We start from the raw sequence: 20,707 nt of genomic DNA, 5'->3' as shown, positions 1-20,707 counted from the left end.
CAATCATCTTCTCTATAAACTACACCTTTATCACCACAGTCATATCAGCATGGTCTTCCTCACAAACTTTATGCAAAATTCCAAATTCAATATAAAATATTAAATGGTAAGAGAAACATGCATATATATTTTCAAGAATAACATACACCAATGTGGAGGATGCTTATAGGTTGATAAAGTAGAAATGTTGTATATCCAGGACAGGAGCTAACATGTTCATGCATTGTGTACTCTATCACAGCTAAAGCTACAGGATGGAATGATGTTCAGATGTGCAAAACAAATAAACAGAAAGACAACTTATTTGAGATTATGGTAGTGGATGGGTGGACTTTTCTCATCCTGCTGATTAATGCTCCTTTCCTCAATGTCAGCTCACAGATTTCATAATTCTAAAACTTTAGATTAGTTTAAAAGCATGAAAGCAGACATGAGGTAATGTAGTTCAGCTGTGTGGACTTTACATATTCCTGAAAGTAGTTTCCAAGACATCCTTGACCATTTGTACTTGTAGATATTTCATAAAATAGAAATAGGTTAAAGAGTGGCTTTTGGAGTGAAGTAAAGAAAGAAATGAGGGCTGGAGGCTGGAGATGTGGCTTAGGGTAGAGGACAATCCTAGGGTACATAAAAACCTGGGTTCAATTATCAGTATCACCAAAAAAAAAGAGTTGGAAGACAAAAAATAATTATGCAAGATATCTTGGGACCATGACATCAAAGGAGGAAAGTATATGCGTAAAAGAAAGTCAGTTTTTAAAGACAGTAGTGTTGTATTACATTATGTACTATCATGGCAAATTACTAGGATGAGAATGAGACCTGCATTCATGTAAGCTTTTCTTTTTCCTTTTTCGTATAATTTTTGGTATTTTATACAGTGATCCTTTACAGCTCAGCTAAGATCTCAGTCCTTTTTTTTTTTTTCATTCTTTAATTTTGTGACAAGGTTTTACTAACATGCTGAAGATCTTGATAAGCCACAGATGGAGACTCAAGCTTGAGATCATCTTGCCTCAGCCACCTGAATTTCTGGGATTACAGGTATGCACCAGTGTACCTGTCCCATATAACTTTACTTTTGTCACTATTCAGGAAGTATTCCACTTGGGTGCATAGGGTGCAAAATATTATATATATATATATATATATATATATATATATATATATATATATATGTGTGTGTGTGTGTGTGTGTGTGTGTGTGTGTGAGAATTCTGTGGTAGGGCAAAGTGACATTCACTTATCGATTTATTCATTGTATTATTTCCTGAACAAGGATTCATTGTACAACTACCCTTGGTAACTATGTCTTACCTACAGTATAATAAAAAAGAATGCCAGCCTATATGGTTCAGATTAGGTAAATTTAAATATTCCTTTAAATTTAATGTATGAGTCCTAATATTTTGAATTCTGCTCATATGTTTATAGGTCCAATGTTATCACTTTAAAATTTTATGCATGATAATTAATTTCTTTATATGGGATCACAATGATAGATAAATTTCCCTATACATATGTGAAGAAAGTTAATCCCAGACTAAAATTTAAATGACAAAAATACAGCATAAGTTTGAAGGTATTACCCTCTCAAAAGTAGAATGCAGAGAGTTGGAATGTTTGTCTGATATGTGACAAAATGGTGAAACAACCTCTAGTAAACTCAGACCACTATGCTTTAAGAAATAATCTTCTGAGTGCAGCAATCACATCCTGGTTCCTGAGAGTGTATATCACAGGATTGAACATAGGAGTCACTATGGTGTAGAAAAGAGAGATAAGTTTGTTAGTTCCTGCAGAATGGCTGGATTTGGGCCTGAAGTAGGTAATGGAAGCTGATCCAAAAAATAAAACCACAACCAGCAGGTGGGAGGAGCAAGTGGAGAATGCCTTAGTGCGTCCTTGGGCTGTTGGCAACCTCAGAATGGTGGCAATGATCTTGGTATAAGAGACAAGAATCAAAATACAAGGTATTGCCCCAATCAATATCACTACTACATATACAGACACTTCGTGCACTGAGGTGTCCCCACAGGCTAGCTTGAAAATTGGGGGTATGTCACAGAAGAAGTGGTTGATTTGGTTAGAATGACAGAAATGCAGAGAGAATATCTGCCATGTTTGCCCTATCTCTACTGGCACTCCCCCAAACCAGGAGCCAATGGCCAGTTGATGGCACTTCTTTGGGTTCATGACTACAGGATAGTGCAGAGGGTTGCAGATGGCTACATAGCGGTCATAAGACATCACAGCCAGGAGGAAACTTTCTGTGGTGCCCAGTATAAGGAAGAAGCACAATTGGGTGGCACAGCTCAGTAAGGAGATGTTCTTATCCTGAGTCCAAAGGCTGATGAGATACCTGGGGAGTGTGACTGAAACATAACAGATTTCCAGTATAGAAAAATGTCCCAGGAAAAAATACATGGGTTTGTGCAGCACAGGGTCCAACCTGGTTATTATGACTATGAGACTGTTTCCAATGAGGATAACCATGTAAATGATGGAGAACACTCCAGAGAGAAAGCCTTGGAGGTTTGGAAGTTCAGAAAATCCCAGCAGGACAAAATGCACCACTGTGGAGACATTGTATTCTGTTTCTCTCTCTTCATGCTTCATCTGTTGCAAAGATTTAACCAGAAGTAGAAATCATTTCACTCTCTAGGGCTCTTGTTTTCCCATGTATAATCTAATGATGATGAGCATTCAGATTTTCCTGTTCCCTCAGGGAACAAAAGTATCACTTCCAGGAATCTAATATTAGAGTTAAGTTTATCATTATTAATGCATGTGTCTATATGAACAATTTTCATCTTTTTTTCCTCCCTGAAGACAGATTTCTTTTTTTTATCCTTATAAGATATATCATTTTAAATCTTTCTATTCATTTGAACTTCTAAAAACTTTAAATCTGAATGTATACCCATTTTTGGAATGATTTTCTTTAAGTAACCATTTTTTTTCCTTCACATTTCAGACCCAATTTCTCCTATTATTAATGCAAAATAAATTTTATCTTTAAGTAAATGTATTGTGTGCTATCTAAAATAACTTTTAGGCATCAACATAGTAAATTTTTACACATTGTGGTTTTTCTATAATATTTCCAATATGTTGTTTAGCTTTGACTTTCTGCATAATCGTGGTAATTTTATTATTCAGAAATAATAAAAGTATCCATTAAATATTATGAAATATTATTTACTTTTGTAAATTGTAGATGCATATCAGTATATAGTGTATTGAACTGGCAGTCATGAATTTTATTCAGAATTTCCAGTGAGAAGAAAAGGAATGCCAAGTTATTCTTTTTGTTAGGGAAAATTGAAGAGAGAAGTAGGCAATGGTAACATCTTTGTTCAGAAAATCAATTCTAACATGAATGTGAGCATTTGAGTACATAGCTATTGTATATTGTATAAAAGAAACATCTTTCACAACTCACCTCTGAGATCATCATAAACCTCTCATGTGCTCTCATTGCTGTTTGCTTCTGACCTCATTTTGTTCATGAAGTTTTTTTTCCTTGCATGTGTGTGTGTGTGTTACATTCACCAACATGATTGATTATACTGTAGTATGACTATATTTTTATTATGTTCTTTTCTTATCTCTAAACCTAGATTGCAAGCTTATTTTAATACTTGTATTATTATTATTATTATTATTATTATTATTATTATTATTATTATGTATTACATATTTTTTTCACAAACTTAAATTTGATAACTTCTTGAATATATCATGAATAAGGCAAAGTGGTTGCTTCATTTGAATAGGTTACAAGGTGTAAGATTGGCTTCTAGCCTGAATGCAGACCCAGCTTCTCCATAGCAGATTAAATATGTTTTACATGTCTTTCAATTTTCATGTCCATGAGTTAGGGAGGATGGGAGAGAAGATGTGTAAAAATTATGGTAGTTTCATCCACTTTTGCAAAGGTGGCAGGTAATGTACAAGGCAGCATTCCTCTAATGAGTAAACTCCCAGAGGATAACAGGTACTCTGTTTTCCACACTTGGAATATTCTTCAGTTTCTCCCTATAACTAGTAAGGTAACTTAAACATGTGCAATGCCTACCTGCTATGGTAATGTCCTTCATGAGAAGGCTTTGGGCTGGAGTTTTATCAGCCTCCACCTTGATCTCAGACACTCAGCTCCTGAAAATAAAGGAACTCTCTTGTTAGACAACTACAATGTTTCACTGAGCCTAAACTTGTCCACATAAAAGTAACTTTATACAATCCACTTTCTTGAGAGCTACACAAAGCTCTTAACATTGCACATTGCAACTTAGTATATAACTTAGCAATAAGCTGCATAATGCTGCTATGTCTGTAACCTGCCTAGTGATACAATGAACAATGTGTACTAATGATGCCAATGACCTAAAGTAACCTATTGAAATAAATAAAGCTATCAGCTCAGGCAATCAGCTTTGCTTTTAGCTCTGCACTTTACTTTACTTCTGTTTCCTTTTTCAGACCTTACAACTGGTGCCAAACAACTTGGGACAAGGGGTGGTCCTGTCCCAACTCTCTGTTATAGTCTCCCAGTCCAAGGGATTCTAGAGGCCCTATTAAACTGAACAGGGGCCTCTTCCTTTTTGATGGGGGAAGGGAGTAAGCTTACTGCCTGGAACAGGCTTTGATGCCTGTCTTTCATCAGTTGGCACTCATTTCTTCTGGTAAGCTATGAATTCCCTATCTAATGCTTAACATTGACATCATTGGGCTGAACTTTCTGACTTAGTTTGCAATGCTGGACAAAATGTAAGTAATGCTAACCTTGCTTTGCTGGCAGAGATAGATTCTCATTGGCCCTCCTACCCAGAAAGTGGTACAAAAGATTGGGATGATATAGGTAAGAAGCTTCATTGGGAGCCACGACCTCATGTGCTTGTGCTACAAGCTTGATTTCATTGTTGTGATGTTATTGGTAAGGCCTCTGCTTCTCAACCCATGCTCTCTTTCCCTCCTGCACCCAACAAGCTGCTCCCCTTCCCCCATCCACCACAGTCCCCACCTGGGTGTGTGGTTCCATTTAATTATCATTTTAAAAAATTGTTTTTAGTTGTAGTTGGACACAACACCTTTATTTTACTTATTTTTATGTGGTGTTGAGGATCGAACCCAGGGCCTCGCACATGCTAGGGTTTCACTCTACCGCTGAGCCACAACCTCAGCCCTCCTTTAAATTATCTGACACCACTCCTGCTGCAGCTGGCATCTGCGATCACTCCACCCCCACCTAGAACCCTGAAGGTAAGCAGCAAATACTGGAGGAAGAAAAATCTCATAATTTAACTGTTTTTCCTTATTAAGCTAAATCCTGCCAGCCAACCAGAATATAAGCAATTAACTTTTGCTGTTATTTAAAGAATTGCAATCTACTGACCCAGGGCAAAAGGAGGGAGAATCCGTTTTTCCAACCTCACCCCCAAATCCTCTATTGCTCAATTGTTTGTGATTCCCTATGTTTCATTTCAACAACCTTTAAATGAAAGGGGAAATACAAAGTTTGGCTCTATTGTCACTGGAGCATGTTTATCAATTACTGAAGGTAGACCTAAATTAACTCCTAGTTTAAATGATTGGCCAGCTACAGGCTATTGGATACTGATACTAAGGGTAGGAAGCAAAAATTAGAAAATGTCTGAAAGCTCCCTGTGTCTACCATGCTCTGCCCCTTCCAATCCACAATAAATCATTATTCATATTCAACCATGTGTGGAAACTATTACAAAATTTACAAGATTTAAAACAAAAAGGAAAAAGAACTTTTCAGAAAGAATATAAACTGCAACACCATGCTTTAAAAGAATAATCTTATTTTTTAAAAAATAAACGGTTATAGTAGTTTTCTTTATTTTTTTTGCTTTTGCTGGATCTCTAACCTTCCCAGTCTTGCATTTAAAAAATGAATTACACGGCCTATACCATTTTCTAGGTTTATGAAAAACCAGTTTAGACAAAAGAAGAAAAAAAAGTGTCCCTTTTAAATGTAAGCTGCTTGGCAGGCTATCTTATCTGTTTTCAGCCAGCTTTCTAAACCAGTTTCTCCCTAATGTTAGAGAACAGAAATACAAACATATAAAAATTCCAAATATACAAGCTTTCTTCAAAAAAAAGTTCTGAAAATTTCACAGACTTTAAATTGACTCTTATCTGAGCTAAAAGTATACTCTGACCTGATGAAAAAGATAGTATCGTGACCATGTAAGTTTTTCTAATATTTCACATAAGTTAATGTATTTTTCTGATCAGTCTTATTTTATCTAACTGTAAAACTTTTTACATTCTGTCTTTGTCCAAATTTCAATTTCTCCAGAGTTAATTCATAAATACATTCAAAAATTTCTTTTAAGAAATCCTTAGAGGAATATAAACATAGTGATGCTGGGGATAAATCTGATAATCTGAAGGACAAATAGCCAGCTATCTGAAACCTTTGATTTCAATGTCCATCATGGCTGTTGGATTTTATATCTGAGATTTCCAATTATACAGGCCTTTCTGATGTCTATATATTACATACGTGGTATTAAATAGTTATTTAAATAAATGAGTGCTCATCAACTAAAATTTAAAAATTAAATAAATCCAAATAATCTAATTCAAATCAATAATAAATAAATAAATAAATAAATAAATAAATATATATAGATGAATAAATGAATAAATAGATAAGTGTCTTTAAGGTTCTGGCTCATGGGTTTTTCTTGGTGGCCAAACATTAAAGTCTTAATTTCTAAAGAATATCTAAAATACAATATAATATCCATTACTTCTAAAATTTTTCTTCAACAGGAAAGAGGTGATTGATACTATCAACCATATTTTTCTGATATTTTTATTTTACAATTAAAATAATTAAAACAAGTCAATTAAATTTAACATAAATGGGATTAATTTTCATAAGTATGGTTTCTTAAATAAATTAATTAAAAATTATAGCTAATGTCCAACTGATCTCTCCTTTTTTCCAGTTGTTAAAGAAACAATAGGACTCTACCTCCACTCTTTATCTGACTCCCTCTCTAAAACAGGCTTTATAAAAAAATAACAAAACTATCAACAATATGGTGGATCAACTTCCTATACCTATTATGCCATTACCATTGGTAGTTTTTGCTAAAAAAAAAAATCTACAGCAGTAATTACTATTTATAATCAAGAATTATATATATATATATATATATATATATATATATATACATAAAAATGATTATAGTCTCATTTTTCAGGCAGTAATATTTTCCTTTTTGCTGATGTATATTCTCGATTAATTGCTGATGGCCATACTAAAATTTTATTCTTTACAGGTATGGACAAGCATTTTTAATACTTTACTTATGAAAAAACTTTACATCTCTAATACTTACAGTTCTCCCCCGACTATCAAGTTGTATTAACAGATTTTTTTAGCACCAAGTGCTTTTCACATGCCTCTTGATGGCCAATTCTCTTTGTTATATCAAGTTACACATTTCCCTTCTTCCTTAATTTCTACCATTCCTCTTGTAGATGGGTTAACAAATATGCAGATGAAACTAAACAAAAGAGGAATAATATCTGTTTTGATTAGTGGTAAATTGAATAACTATTATACCCTGCCTCAAATCTCTCCACAGCAAGCTGAATTAGACACCTTTATCTTGATGCTGAGATTATTTTCTACTACTTTAAACATTATTATAGATTCTCAATATATAGATAAAATTGTTCCTCATATTTATATAGCTGTTTTATCTCCTGAAATTGATTTCAATTTACTATTTTTTAACATTTTAAACTCTTTTTTCAGTATCATATATCTCCTGTCTTCCTCACTAATGTATGAAGCCACACCAAAATTCCTGAACCTCTGACAGACAGTAATGCCCCACAGACAAAGCTATGCCATCCCTTTATTCTTTATTTTCAAAAGCTCATGGATTTTTTCATCATAACACTTGCTCACTTCCCAACAAGCTCATACCATTGTCGATAACTGTTATCAATGTACACCTTTCCAGGCTCCTATGTGGGAATCTATAAATTCATGAGGCGTGCATTCTAATGCACTTTGAAAATGGATGTTACTCATTTCCCTCCTTTTTATCCTTATTCCTTTCTTCATATTTCTATTGATACTCACTCTGGGTTTATTTGGGGTTGTGCCCTCTGGTCTAAAAAAATGCATCTAATTACATTTAATATTTATTATTTCTCTGCTTTGCTAATATGGGAAAACATGCTTATTTAAAAACAGATAATGCTCCTGCATATACATTCCATGCTTTTGTACAATTTTGTAATCAATAGAATATAATGTTAACTCATGGAATTCTTCATAACCCTACTGGACAGGCTTTAGTTGAATAAGCATGTTGTACTCTTAAAACATATCTTTTTAAATAAAAACAAAACAGGCACCTAGCCTTTCTCATGTTAATAATGACTTATATATCATTTTATTTACAGTTAATGCACTCAACATGTTACACAAAGTTAATACTCACAACTGGTGATCTGCATTGGATTGACATTTTCTTTCCAAACAGCCATCATCAAAAATTTATTTAAAATATGGGATTCCACCAGACCCAGGAGGATAAGACCTTATGCTTCTGATCATATGGGGGAAAAGATATATAGTACTATGCTTACACCAACAGGTCCTATTTGGATTTCATCTTGATGCATAAGATCTGTCAATTATACATGGGCATCAGGGACTTCACAACCTGATCCCCAAGTTTCATTTGACTCTGGATGAGGAGGACTCCATTAAACAAAAAGATGATCACTCTCTTCAAAAGAGAAGAAAGGCTGCAAGAGTGCCTTGAGATACGGGGAGATATAAAATCATTAACAGCCTCAGCTCAACAGCTGTTGGCTTAAAGGGGATTCAAATGCACTTCTGGAAACTTGGTTACTGCTTTGTTTGCTAAACTTACACAAAACTCAGGAATTGTTTTGATACTTATGATAATGTTATTCTGCTGTTGTTCCCTAGCAATGAGAAATCCAGAAAAATCAGACTCCTTGTTCATAGATGGTGTGTACTAACACTGGGATTATTATGTTATACATGTTACTGTCATTGCCTACCCTATTTTTTCTTTCTCTCTTTTTTTTTTGCCTCTGCCAATATTAAAGAAAAAAAATGTTATTCATCCAAAATGCTATATAAAACAGAAAAGGGGATCTATAAGGATTCTGGCTGTGGAAATGTACAAGGCAGCATTCATCTGGCAAGCAAACTCCCGGAGGGTAATAAGTGCCCTGTTTTCCACACTTGGAATATTCTTCAGTTTCTCCCTAGAAGTAGTAAGATAACTAATACATGTGCAATGTCTACCTGCTATGGCAATGTCCTTCATGAGGAGGCTTTGGGCTAGAGACCTTGATCTCAGACAGTCAGTTCCTGAGAATAAAGGAACTCTCTTGTTAAGACAACCACAATGTTTCACTGAGCCTAAACCTGTCCACATAACAGTGATTTTATACAATTGTCTTTCTTGAGTCTAACACAAGATCTAGCCTATACCAAAGAAAGGAGATGAAGCAAAAGGAGACAGAAGAGCCCTTCCTCCCCAGGGTTCAATACCCAGTACTACTAAAACAAATTTAAAAAATGCTCTTAACATTGAACATTGCAACTTAGTATGTAACTGAGGAATTGGCTTCATAATGTTGCTAAATCTGTAAGCTTCCTAGTGATACAATGAACAATGTGTACTAATGATGCCAATGACCTAAAGTAACCTATTGATATAAATAAAGCTAGCAGCTCAGGTGAGCAGCTTTACTTTAGGCTGTGCACTTTGCTTCTGTTTCCTTTTGCTCTTCTTAGAGTAGCACTTCACCTCATTTCTTTGGCATGGGCTAGATAATAACCACTTTACATGCTAAGTTATTTGAAGGCTTGGATGGGGACTAACGTCCTGCAACAAGACATATCTCTAAACATGTGCTAAGACTGGTAGATCTGTACAGTGACCAAGATTTCCTCTTCAAACATACATAGACAGAAGTGGGGAAGTGGCTAGGCTGTGCTTCCTTGGGCATCCTAAGGACTTTCTGTGACTGGGTAAAACAATGCTAAATGTATTTTTTTTAATCATTTGTAGTACGTCAGTCAATATGCTGAAGTACTTAAAATATTTAAACAATTTTCCATAGTTATATAATGGTCTTGATTTTAGACATTATGAAGATGTTCTAACTTGATTCCCCAGAAACAAGAGTATAATGGTGGTGATTAAGAGAGCTGAGGAAAAGGGAGTAGAGAGATGGGATGAGGTTGGTTTATGTGTACTATGTTCTTGTAGTTACACTAGAAATTTCTGGCATGCCATTGCCCAGTAGGGCCACTATAGACAGCAAAGTCATATTGTTGCTTAAACAGGAGTATCTAGATAGTGAGGAATTGTGTGCTAATCTGTAATCTCAGCTACTCAAGGGACTGGGGCTAGCCTCAGCAACCTAGTGAGAGTCTGTTTCAAAATAAAATAAAAAAAAAAGGGCTTGAGGTTTAACTTAGGATGCCCTAGGAAACACAACATAGCCTCTTCCCCACTTCTGTCTATGTATGTTTGAAGAGGAAATCTTGGTCACTGTACAGATCTACCAATCTTAGCACATGGTTAGAAATGTGTCTTGTCGCAGGACATTAGTCCCATCCATCTGAGCTTTCAAATAATTTAGCATGTAAGGTGGTTATTATCTAGCCTACACCAAAGAAATGAGATGAAGCAAAAGGAGACAGAAGAGCCCCTCCTCCTCAGGGTTCAATACCCAATACTACTAAAATATATAAAGAAAGAGAGAAAAAGAAAAAGAAAGAAAAAAAAGTATCTTTAAGAAATGTTTTACCATAAAGAAATGTGAGTGTTCAAGAAGTGAGTTTTACATTCATTTAAGCATTATGCAAGTATACATATATGGAAATGTCACATGGTGTCACATAAATATGAACATTTTGTATCAGCTTAAAATTAAAAGAAAAAAATCAAATGATCACATAAAAAGGAAAATTCTATAACTAAGTTTTTAAAATCTTCAATAAGTAGCTAAGAATGACATTACTTAGATAAGAATTCAGGATAAGACTATACAACAGGTCTGGATTGTGGCTCAGTGGTAGAATGCTTGCCTGGCATGTCTGAGGCACTGGGTGTGATTCTCATCACTGTATATAATAAAATAAATAAATAAAACAAAGGTCCATCAACTAAAAAAAAAGTTTTAAAAAAGGCTGTACAATTAAAAATTTTTAAATATACTATCATACAATAGTCAAATTTCATTAATGTTTATTGATTTTAAATTAATACAATGTAGGACATTAACACAAAATAATTATCAGAGCAAACAATGAAATACTTTGACATTACTGGATAGAATGCAAACCCAATTCAGTAATATCTGTCCATTACCTGGTTCAGCATTGACAAGAAATAGTTTTTATGAGAGGCCTTTCCCAGATATACTGCAGATAAAACATATGATACTTAAATATAAAATGCCTAAATGCATTTAACACATAGAGATCACTTTAATATTAACATTGAAGAAGATGATGATAAAAATTATGATAATCTTAAAGACAGGGATTCATTAGTTTTGCAAACACTTTATTTTGACCTCATTTGATAATAAATAATTAAAGACAGAAAGGTAAAAAGACCATCCAAATTAGTGCTTTGAAATATATATATATATATATATATATATATATATATATTTTTTTTTTCCCTAAACTAAACTGTTCTTTTCTGACCCAAAATATTATACATATATATAAAATTAAAATTGTACTAATTAAGAGTTTTTCATGCTTACCTATTGGATCAAGGTTAAACATCATACTTACCTTTTTTGACTGGGTGAAAAGTAAGAGAGAGAAATAAGGAGGATTATTTTTTAAGGGCTGGCAATGTATTTTATTTGAACAGAGGTTTATTGACTTTTCAAATATATTATATTTTCAGAATTAATAATGCTCTTTGTGTGCCAAATATTCTCTGCCCTGGAGATCAGCTCATTTCCCAAGTTACCTTCTAATTGAACCACACCAATCTGCTGCAGATCAAGTAGTTTGGTATGACAACCAAAAAACTTTGTGACCATAAACTCCTGTAAATTCTCATCACCACCCCCCCCCTTTTTTTTGTTGTGTGTGTGTGTGTGTGTGTGTGTGTGTGTGACCTTAAAAATTATGGCCCTTAAAAAATGGTGGACCTGCCAGGCTGGGTGGCTCACATCTGTAATCCCAGTGAGGCTCCAGAGGCTTAGGCAGGAGAATCCCAAATTCAAAGCCAGCCTCAGCAATTTAGTGAGGCCCTAAGCAATTTAGCATGACCCTGTTTCAAAATAAAAAATAAAAAAGGACTGGGGATATGGCTTATTGGTTAAGCACTCCTGGATTCAATTCCTTTTATAAAATAAATAAATAAATAGCTACACTTGACTGAAACATAGAAACTTTCTTTTATTGAGACTTTGAACATCATTACTGGTCAATTCTAACCAATGCATTTACACAGCCTGTGACTAGTATTATCTGTGCTACCCATGTATCCAAATGTACCACTGCTATGAAATTCTTTTGCTTAGGGATTTCAGTGGCATTAAGAAAGGATAGGGTCAAGAAACAAAAGATTTACTACAATAATAATCCCTCCACAGAGTCATTTTGAAAATTATATTTGGACAATCGTTTATGATAAGTAACTAGTAGACATGTGAGAAGGATGTTATTTAGAGATCCTGAGAGAAGAAAATAAGACATATTTAATGAATAAGCTAGAATAGATCATATTTTTTATGTTGTGTTGACATATGTGGAATCCCTAAATAGGAGAATATTATGGAACATACTCTTAATTTTTTTATCCTAACTTTGAATCACCTAAAAATATTAACAATAATTTGTTATTTAACTTCTATTTTGGTGGAGAGACAGAAGGAGGGCTAGAATTAATAAGTTCAATAAATTGTATTTGGGACTCCTGGTTGTATTACTTTGAAATTTTTCTTCTCTGTAGTTCACAGCAAATAGAGCTGATAACAGAGCCAAGAGTTAGATTAAGTCAGTGTTTAGATGCTGTAATTCATTAAGTGTCATATTTAAGGAAAATGTATTGATTAGAAGACATGTAATGACCTTTGTATTATTAGTTGTCCATTAAGAGCACATTATGCACATACTTTTAAAACAAAATTTTTTAGATGTTGATGAACCTTTATTTTATTCATTGATTTATACGTGGTGCTGAGAATTGAACCTAGTGCCTCATACATGCTAAGGCAAGCATTCTGCCACTGAGCCACAACCCCAGCCCAACATACTTTTAATAATTGCAATGTTTTCTGGGGTGGTGTTGCTCATAACAAAAATCCCAAAGACCGTATTATGGAAAGCAAGGTACATGTAGAAACCTTTAAAGCCTTTATCTAAAAAAGTATTGTTATTAGGTTTCTTCCACCATAACATTATCTGACCGGTCACTTTGTCTCATAAATTTTACCTTGAAAGTCAAAGGGTATTTTTGGGCTTTCATTTCATTCTGAAATGTTTTCAAACAGAAGCATTTTATAATGCCAACTAGAAATTCTGGGACATTCTTGGCTTTTAGTTTCCACAATTGTAATAGATAACTCTAGTGACTTTGAGTCATATATAATCCATCATGTATATTGACACATAAATTTAGTTCTCAACAAGCTGATTCAGTTGTCTAAGCAAACAGAATACTAGAGTAGAAAAAGATGAAATAGACACATATCCCAAATATACAGATTCATAATATTTATTTTCAATGCAATCATATGTATCTATAAATTTATTATATTTATATCCACAATAATTTTACATAATGTATCAAAAGTTCAAAAATATGTATACTCGAGGCATACACCTTAGCAAATAACTTTTGTTTTAGTGACATCTGGCAGCACTAAAAATATCTAGTGTTTCAATTTATTACTTATTTGTTTCCCCCTTTCTTCTCACAAACACAAAACCATTGTTTCACATAACAGGGACGCATCACTGTGTCTTCAAGGAAAGGACACTTGCAATACCATATTGGAAGCAAATATTTCGAACATATACAGGATGACATTAAAACAATGCCTTTAGGAGATAGCTGTCTGTGAGATATTAAAAAGGGGACATTTAACCAAGACAGAGAAAAGGGAAGAAAGTACTGAAAGAAGTGAGGAAGAGTTGACCCTTAGCAATTACCCCAGATAGATCCGTAACCAGGTTCTTCTCATTGCTCTTTAACAATGTAAAACAGTTTTGCATCTAAAGCACAATATGCTCTTCCACCTCAAGATTCCTCTCACTGCCAGACTATTTACCTATACTATAATCTATTCCTCTTCCCAAGTGGCATTTCTCTAGAACTCAAAATTGAGAAATTTGAACCAAAGAAGCCCTTCTCCACACATTGGATTTGAACATTTTTCGAATTTATTCCTCAGTGCTTTGACTTCATAAAGGCTTTGAAGTTTATTATGAAGTATTTGAATGCTTAGCTAATTAATACATGCTACTTCCAATAGCTGAGAGGATGCTTTACCATAGAGATTACTATGTTTACTATGAAAATAAATTATCAAAATGCATAGACAAAGTACAACCTTAATAAGCTAAAATATATTTGAAAGTTTTTGAGTAAAAGAAAAAATAAAAATCTGGCAAAATTAGATCAGCAAAGTGTTCCACTGGAATGTGGTATCCTATATAATTTAAAGAGGTTAGGGAATTATAACATTTTCCTATAGCCAGACTTTAAGATCAATACTTATTTCATTAAACTAAAATGTTTGAGAAAATTTTGTTTTTTTATATGCAATTGCTTGCCAATTTAAGAAAACAATAATCACACATGTGTGGGAGAGAGGAGCTTATAATAAATCTTTAAAGCTGCATTTTATTTTTCACTTTTTGTAAGGCCTCTTTTACATCCTTGTTCCGTAGGCTATAAATCAGAGGGTTCAGCATGGGAATCACAAGGGTGTAGAACAATGAGCTCATTTTATCTTGATCTAGAGAGTAGGAAGAACTTGGCCTGAAATACATGAAGAGCACAGTTCCCTGGAAAATTGCAACTGCAGTTAAGTGGGAGGCACAAGTAGAGAAAGCTTTGAGCCTCCCCTCAGCAGAGCGGATCTTAAAGACAGATGAGATGATGTAGCCATAAGAGACCAGGACTCCACAAATGGTACTCAGTTCAATGAAACCAAAAATGGTGAATATTGCTAACTCATTGGCCTGTGTGTCAGAGCAAGACAGTAATAGGATAGGAGGGATGTCACAGAAGAAATGATTAATCTCATTAGACCCACAGAAACATAAGCGAAAGGTCAATGTTGTATGTATGAAAGCATCTGCTGTTCCCACCAGGTAAACTCCAGCTAAAAGCACAGAACAAATCCTGCTGGACATGTCTACTGTATAGTGCAAGGGGTTGCTGATGGCTTTGTATCTGTCGAAGGCCATCACTGCCAGCAGGATGCACTCAGAATCTACAAAGGTGCAGGAGATGAAGAACTGCAGAGCACAGGCAAAGAACGGAATTGACTTGTTCTTGGTAAATATGTTGACCAGCATCTTGGGCCCAATTGCTGTGGAATAGCAGAGGTCACAGAAAGAGAGGTGGCTGAGAAAAAAGTACATGGGTGTATGAAGTTGGGGATCCACTCTAATCAAGAAGATCATTCCAAGGTTTCCAAGAAGATTAATAAGGTAAACAAGTAGAAATATCATAAATAGGGTCAGTTTCATCTCAGGGTTATCAGTAATTCCCATCAAAATGAATTCTTTCAAAGAACAATTTTCCCTGTCCATTCTTCTTTATTCTTAGGTAAACTTTTGAGAAAATAATAATAAAAAACTTTTATAAATGCCAATTTTGTACTTGTAGACTTCAGCAATGGATCTGTAAAGGAGAATATTGTTTTCACATCACTTAAGAATATCATCTAGTCATATGTCATTTTTGAACACATTATTACTTGGAAATATTTTTAGAAATAAATATCCCTGATAAACAGTTGAGAAACTCTGATATAAATACACATGAGTCTGTGACTTTCTACATGTTTTCTAATATCTGTGTGGTCTGCATCCCTTGCCTCAAGAATTAGACTTTGATGAACTGAAATCTCATTTGATATTCAAAATAACATTGAAAAAACACAGATATTTGAGAGATGAGGCTACAAAATGCTTGAGTAAGCTTTTGCTATGCTTCAGAATATTCACATGAAGGAAAAAAATCATTGCATTACATTCCTTTAAAATCATGATTAGGTTCAAAAATTGTGGCATTAATTCTAGAAATATAGAATAAAACCACTGCTTAATAAAGAAATTTACTGCTACTATTCTTACCCTACTTTTTTTTTAGTATTGAAACATATGAAATAAGTTTTATTGACTTTTACTTAGTAGGATGTTACAGTCTAGGCACAATATTCCGAACCTGCTTGTAGCAGTGGTCTGTTACACACTGATGAGTCTTCTGACCAAAGAATATTTTAAAAAGAAAAAGGATAAGTAAAATTTAGCTTATCTATTTTCATTTCATTGAATTTAAATGGACTTTTTTGTTAAAAATTGGAAATTTGATGGGGCACAGTGAGTATATATATATATATATATATATATATATATATATATCTTCTTTTTCTTGGGTTTGTATAATTTTCCTCTGTGTGTCGTGCATATGGATGATTATTTGTTAATTTATGAGAATTGGAATGTGGATGATAAATATGTGTAGGTAAATTTTAGACCTATATAAATATATTATGTGATTCACATGGAGTTGAATTTGCATGCTGTTGTTTATTTTCCTTAAATTCATATGTGTACATGCACAGTAATAAAAGGTATGACATTCTATCAAGGGGATCAAGAACTGAAATCAATTTCCATGCACATTTGAGATAAACCAAAGTACTATATCTAACCATAAAGGTCTAATAAACATTTTAAAAAATAAAAATAAAATAAAGATGTGATTTTGTGGCTTTATTAAGTTCATTCAAATTCTTCTAATTCTGAGGGGGGAAATATCTATTTCTGGCATTAGAGAACATTTTAAATACAAATCGCTGGCAAAGTATGATTCCCTTATAAATTTCTCATGTTTTTTTCTAAAATAGTAAAAAAAAATAGTAAATTTCTTAGTTTTTTTTTTTTTTTAACTCTGTGTTTAAAGCTGAATACTCAAGAACTTACCTGAGATGAGCAGATGAGTAGACCGTTGATAGCTGAACACTGGAGAGACGGCCTTTTATTTTAACAAGTAGCATCTGGGAGTTAGGACTCTGATGCAATTTCCCACAGGCTTTGATGTGATTAACCATATTTTTCTGTCTATATTTTCCCCTACATGCATATTAACAGTTTCAGCAAAAATTGAGCTTTAACTAGTCACTATAGTAACCTTATGAGATTGATCGATGTCAGGAAAAGCTGCAAATCATTTTTATATCTGTAAAATATAATATAAACTTTTTGTGGCCAACCAATGCAGAAATTTTGTGGAATGCAAGTTGATCCCTTTCCTCACCTACTCACATACACAGAAAGACTCACTCTCTCACACACATTATGTATACACAATGGTATCTTGCTCAGCCATGAACAAGAATGAAATTATGACAGAAGAACTGGAGAACATTATGTAAGTGAAATAAGCCCGACTCAGAAGTCAAAGATAGAATGTCTTCTCTCATACACACAAGCTAGGGAAAAATAAGAGAAAAGAGGGATCCCATGAAAATAAAAGGTAGATTATAGGAGTAAAGAAAGAATTTTCATAGTATTCATATTGCTTCTTCAAAATTTGAGAAGAAGAAAAAATCATCAGGAAAAGGGAAGAACTGTGGAATAAAATTGACCAAAGTATGCTATGTGGATATTTGAGTATAATCTGGTAAATTTCATCTTTATTTGTGTCTATAAATCACCAGCCAAACATCAATAAAATAAATACATGGAAGGAAGATCAGTAGAGGGGATGAAGAGAAAAAAGAGACAGGAGTGAAAGAAAAGAAGAAATACTGGGCACTGAAAATGAGCAAATTAAATTCCATGTATGTATAATTATGTCAAAATGAAGCCCACTATTAACTAACAAAAACATTTAAAAATAAATAATAAATACCTTAAAATAATAATTTCTACTCCATTCTGAAATAATTTTAATTAGAGTAATTCCATGTTTGTATAAACATTTCAAATTATATTCTACTGTCATGTATAACTAAAAAGAACAGGTGAAATAAATATAATTTTTAACATTTACTTATTTATTTCTCCAGTTGTAAGGCAGGGATGTCCATCCATGGATATTGCAGGACCGTAACCACACCCAAAGGGAGAGATAACCTTTGGAACATGACGTTTGACTTTGTCATCATAAGTAGTGTGTGTCATTAAGTATGATACTGAAATCACATTGATCAACCGGGGATCAAACTATATTTATAGAAAATAGAGAATTGTTATTGCCACCATTATTTTTTTAAAACAGATAAGAAATTTTATTTTCATTTCCACCTGGATTGTATATAGTCACCCTCTGCTGTCAAACAGTATAGCCCAGTAAGTCTTTGTCATGTTCATTTTTCCCCAGACAAAAGAAAGATATAATATTTGGTATCTTTAAAAGAATTTGAATTTATTTTCAGGTTTATAAAGCAGTTGTCAAGCTGGGTTCATGAATGGAGGTTGAACATTCATGAACATTCATGAACATCCAATTGAACATTCTTTTTCATTGTGCCACAGTGACTCTTTCCAGATATCATAAAAGATCACTGCAGAAGGACTGAAGCAGCTCAACGCACACCCAGCAATCCATTCTGCACTTCTGCAATGACATTTGTCCATTCTGCAAATAAATTATTGCTAAGAATGAAAGGAATTTTTAACAGGCGTAAATAAGGCAGTTCTTTAATATTCAACAATACAGAATCAAGCTGATTACTCTGAGAGTAGTGCTGGACTGTGGCCCATCCCAAGACATTTCTAGTCTCATTGATCCCTTTCCCTCATGGACTTAGAAATTCAAACCATTGAGCCCCATTTGCCATTCTCATGGCCAAGACAAAAGACAGGTTCCTCGTGATAGTTTCTATGGCAATGATCCCAGTGAATTATACTGTGTTCCTATTTGTGGAGTGCACTTGTCCTTCTTAAGTATCATGATTTGAATATAGATGGTGTCATCGGGTTCTTGTGTCAACATCAGGCAGGTACTAGAGTGTGTGATGCCGTCATGTTCATTCATGTTCCTAATGGCCATCCATAGTTGCTTGGACCACACTTGGATAGATCCATCTTCAATTTGTAGTTGCTGTTTTAGTGAGCCATTGATTCATGGAATTAATTATACTATATCCGAGTTATAAGGCAAATGGAAATGCTAATGTACGTCCAAATTCTTAGTCCACTTTTACACTTTTACAGAATGTGGCCAGTAAAGTGTCACTGTCTATGTCCATGAGAGTGTTATATTTGACATTGAGCATTTGAAGACCTTGTAGAGTTACCTTCTATGTGGCCCTTCTGCAAGTTTACACCCATAGTAGTCCAGTGTGAATGTCTGAAAATGTGTAGCCTTTACACCAGAGCAAGGGCCTAAGGAAGTCAGTCTGGTACTGTTGTGTAGGCTGCATGGCTCAAGCTGCCAACGTCATCACATAAATCACTGACCAGGATATGTGGGATGAAAGTCCCACATATGTACAATATATGAGTACCTTAGTGGGCGGTCCCACTTCTTTGTTGTAGACCAGAGAGTTTCATTTGTGTTCCATCTCTCTATACAGCCAAGGAGCCATACCTTCAGCTGTTTCATTTTATAGTGATTTAAATTTAGCTACATCGTCTGCTTCCTAGTTGCCTTGTGTAGGATCAGGACTGTGTGATGTCACTTGATACACAGGTACAAGTGTGACTGTCATTGCCAAATGTCTCTCCACATTTTTATCTCCTTCCATAGCTGTGAGCAAAATACTAAAGGAATTCATTTTGCCATCCCATTATGGTCACAGTACCCATTCTAACCATCAGGGAAGCTAAAAATACCCAATTCATAGGGGTGTTTTGGAACTGATATGTCCAGAGATCTGTTTTACATTTATTTTTGTTTGAGAAGAGACCTCAAGTATTCAGGTTCGCAGGCCCTCTGGGCTTCCCTTTTACAAAATCATACAATAGTTTTAACATTTCTGTTAAATATGGAATAGAGCAGGGCCAGCAGTGTAGTAATCCCAGAAGGATCTGTGTATCCTTTGGGGTTAGGGAAAATTTACATTTTGTCTATAATAGCAGCTGGTAACCACCTTAGCCTTGCTAAAACAGATAACCTCTAAGAATCTGACAGGTATCTGAGGACCTTGAAACTATACAGAGTGAAATAAGTAAAATCACCTTGGGTACCACATATACCACATATTCTACTGTGCAACAACATTTACATGCAGATGTTCATGAGGACCCTGCCATCTCTCTACTGTCCCAATAACTGCCTATAAACGTTCTTTGGCCCTATATGAGTGAGTTACACATTGCACCCAAGATGGCAATCCATGGAAAAACTATAAGAACTCCTAAGGGAGGTGGGGATGAAACAAGACATCTAGGCAGTAAATTACACTAGTTCTGATAATGAGACATTCTCAGCCA

The 20,707-nt window shown here is 34.3% G+C and overlaps 2 protein-coding genes across 2 annotated transcripts; both read right to left on the bottom strand.

Annotated features, from left to right (window-relative positions):
• Nucleotides 1–1,674: 1,674 nt before the first annotated feature.
• LOC113175340 (olfactory receptor 10AG1-like) lies at nt 1,675–2,625 on the bottom strand. Its single transcript, XM_026379611.2, has one exon. It carries the CDS (start codon nt 2,617–2,619, stop codon nt 1,675–1,677), a length of 945 nt encoding a protein of 314 aa, XP_026235396.2. The 5' UTR covers nt 2,620–2,625.
• A 12,295-nt stretch (nt 2,626–14,920) lies between these two features.
• Nucleotides 14,921–15,850, bottom strand: LOC113175323 (olfactory receptor 5W2-like). Its single transcript, XM_026379594.2, has one exon. It carries the CDS (start codon nt 15,848–15,850, stop codon nt 14,921–14,923), a length of 930 nt encoding a protein of 309 aa, XP_026235379.1.
• Nucleotides 15,851–20,707: the final 4,857 nt, after the last annotated feature.

This window comes from Urocitellus parryii, chromosome 4 (assembly GCF_045843805.1).
Source record: "Urocitellus parryii isolate mUroPar1 chromosome 4, mUroPar1.hap1, whole genome shotgun sequence".
Classification (NCBI taxonomy): domain Eukaryota; kingdom Metazoa; phylum Chordata; class Mammalia; order Rodentia; family Sciuridae; genus Urocitellus; species Urocitellus parryii.
The sequence above is the reverse complement of the archived record's forward strand: the minus strand, read 5'-3'. Positions and strand labels throughout refer to the sequence as shown.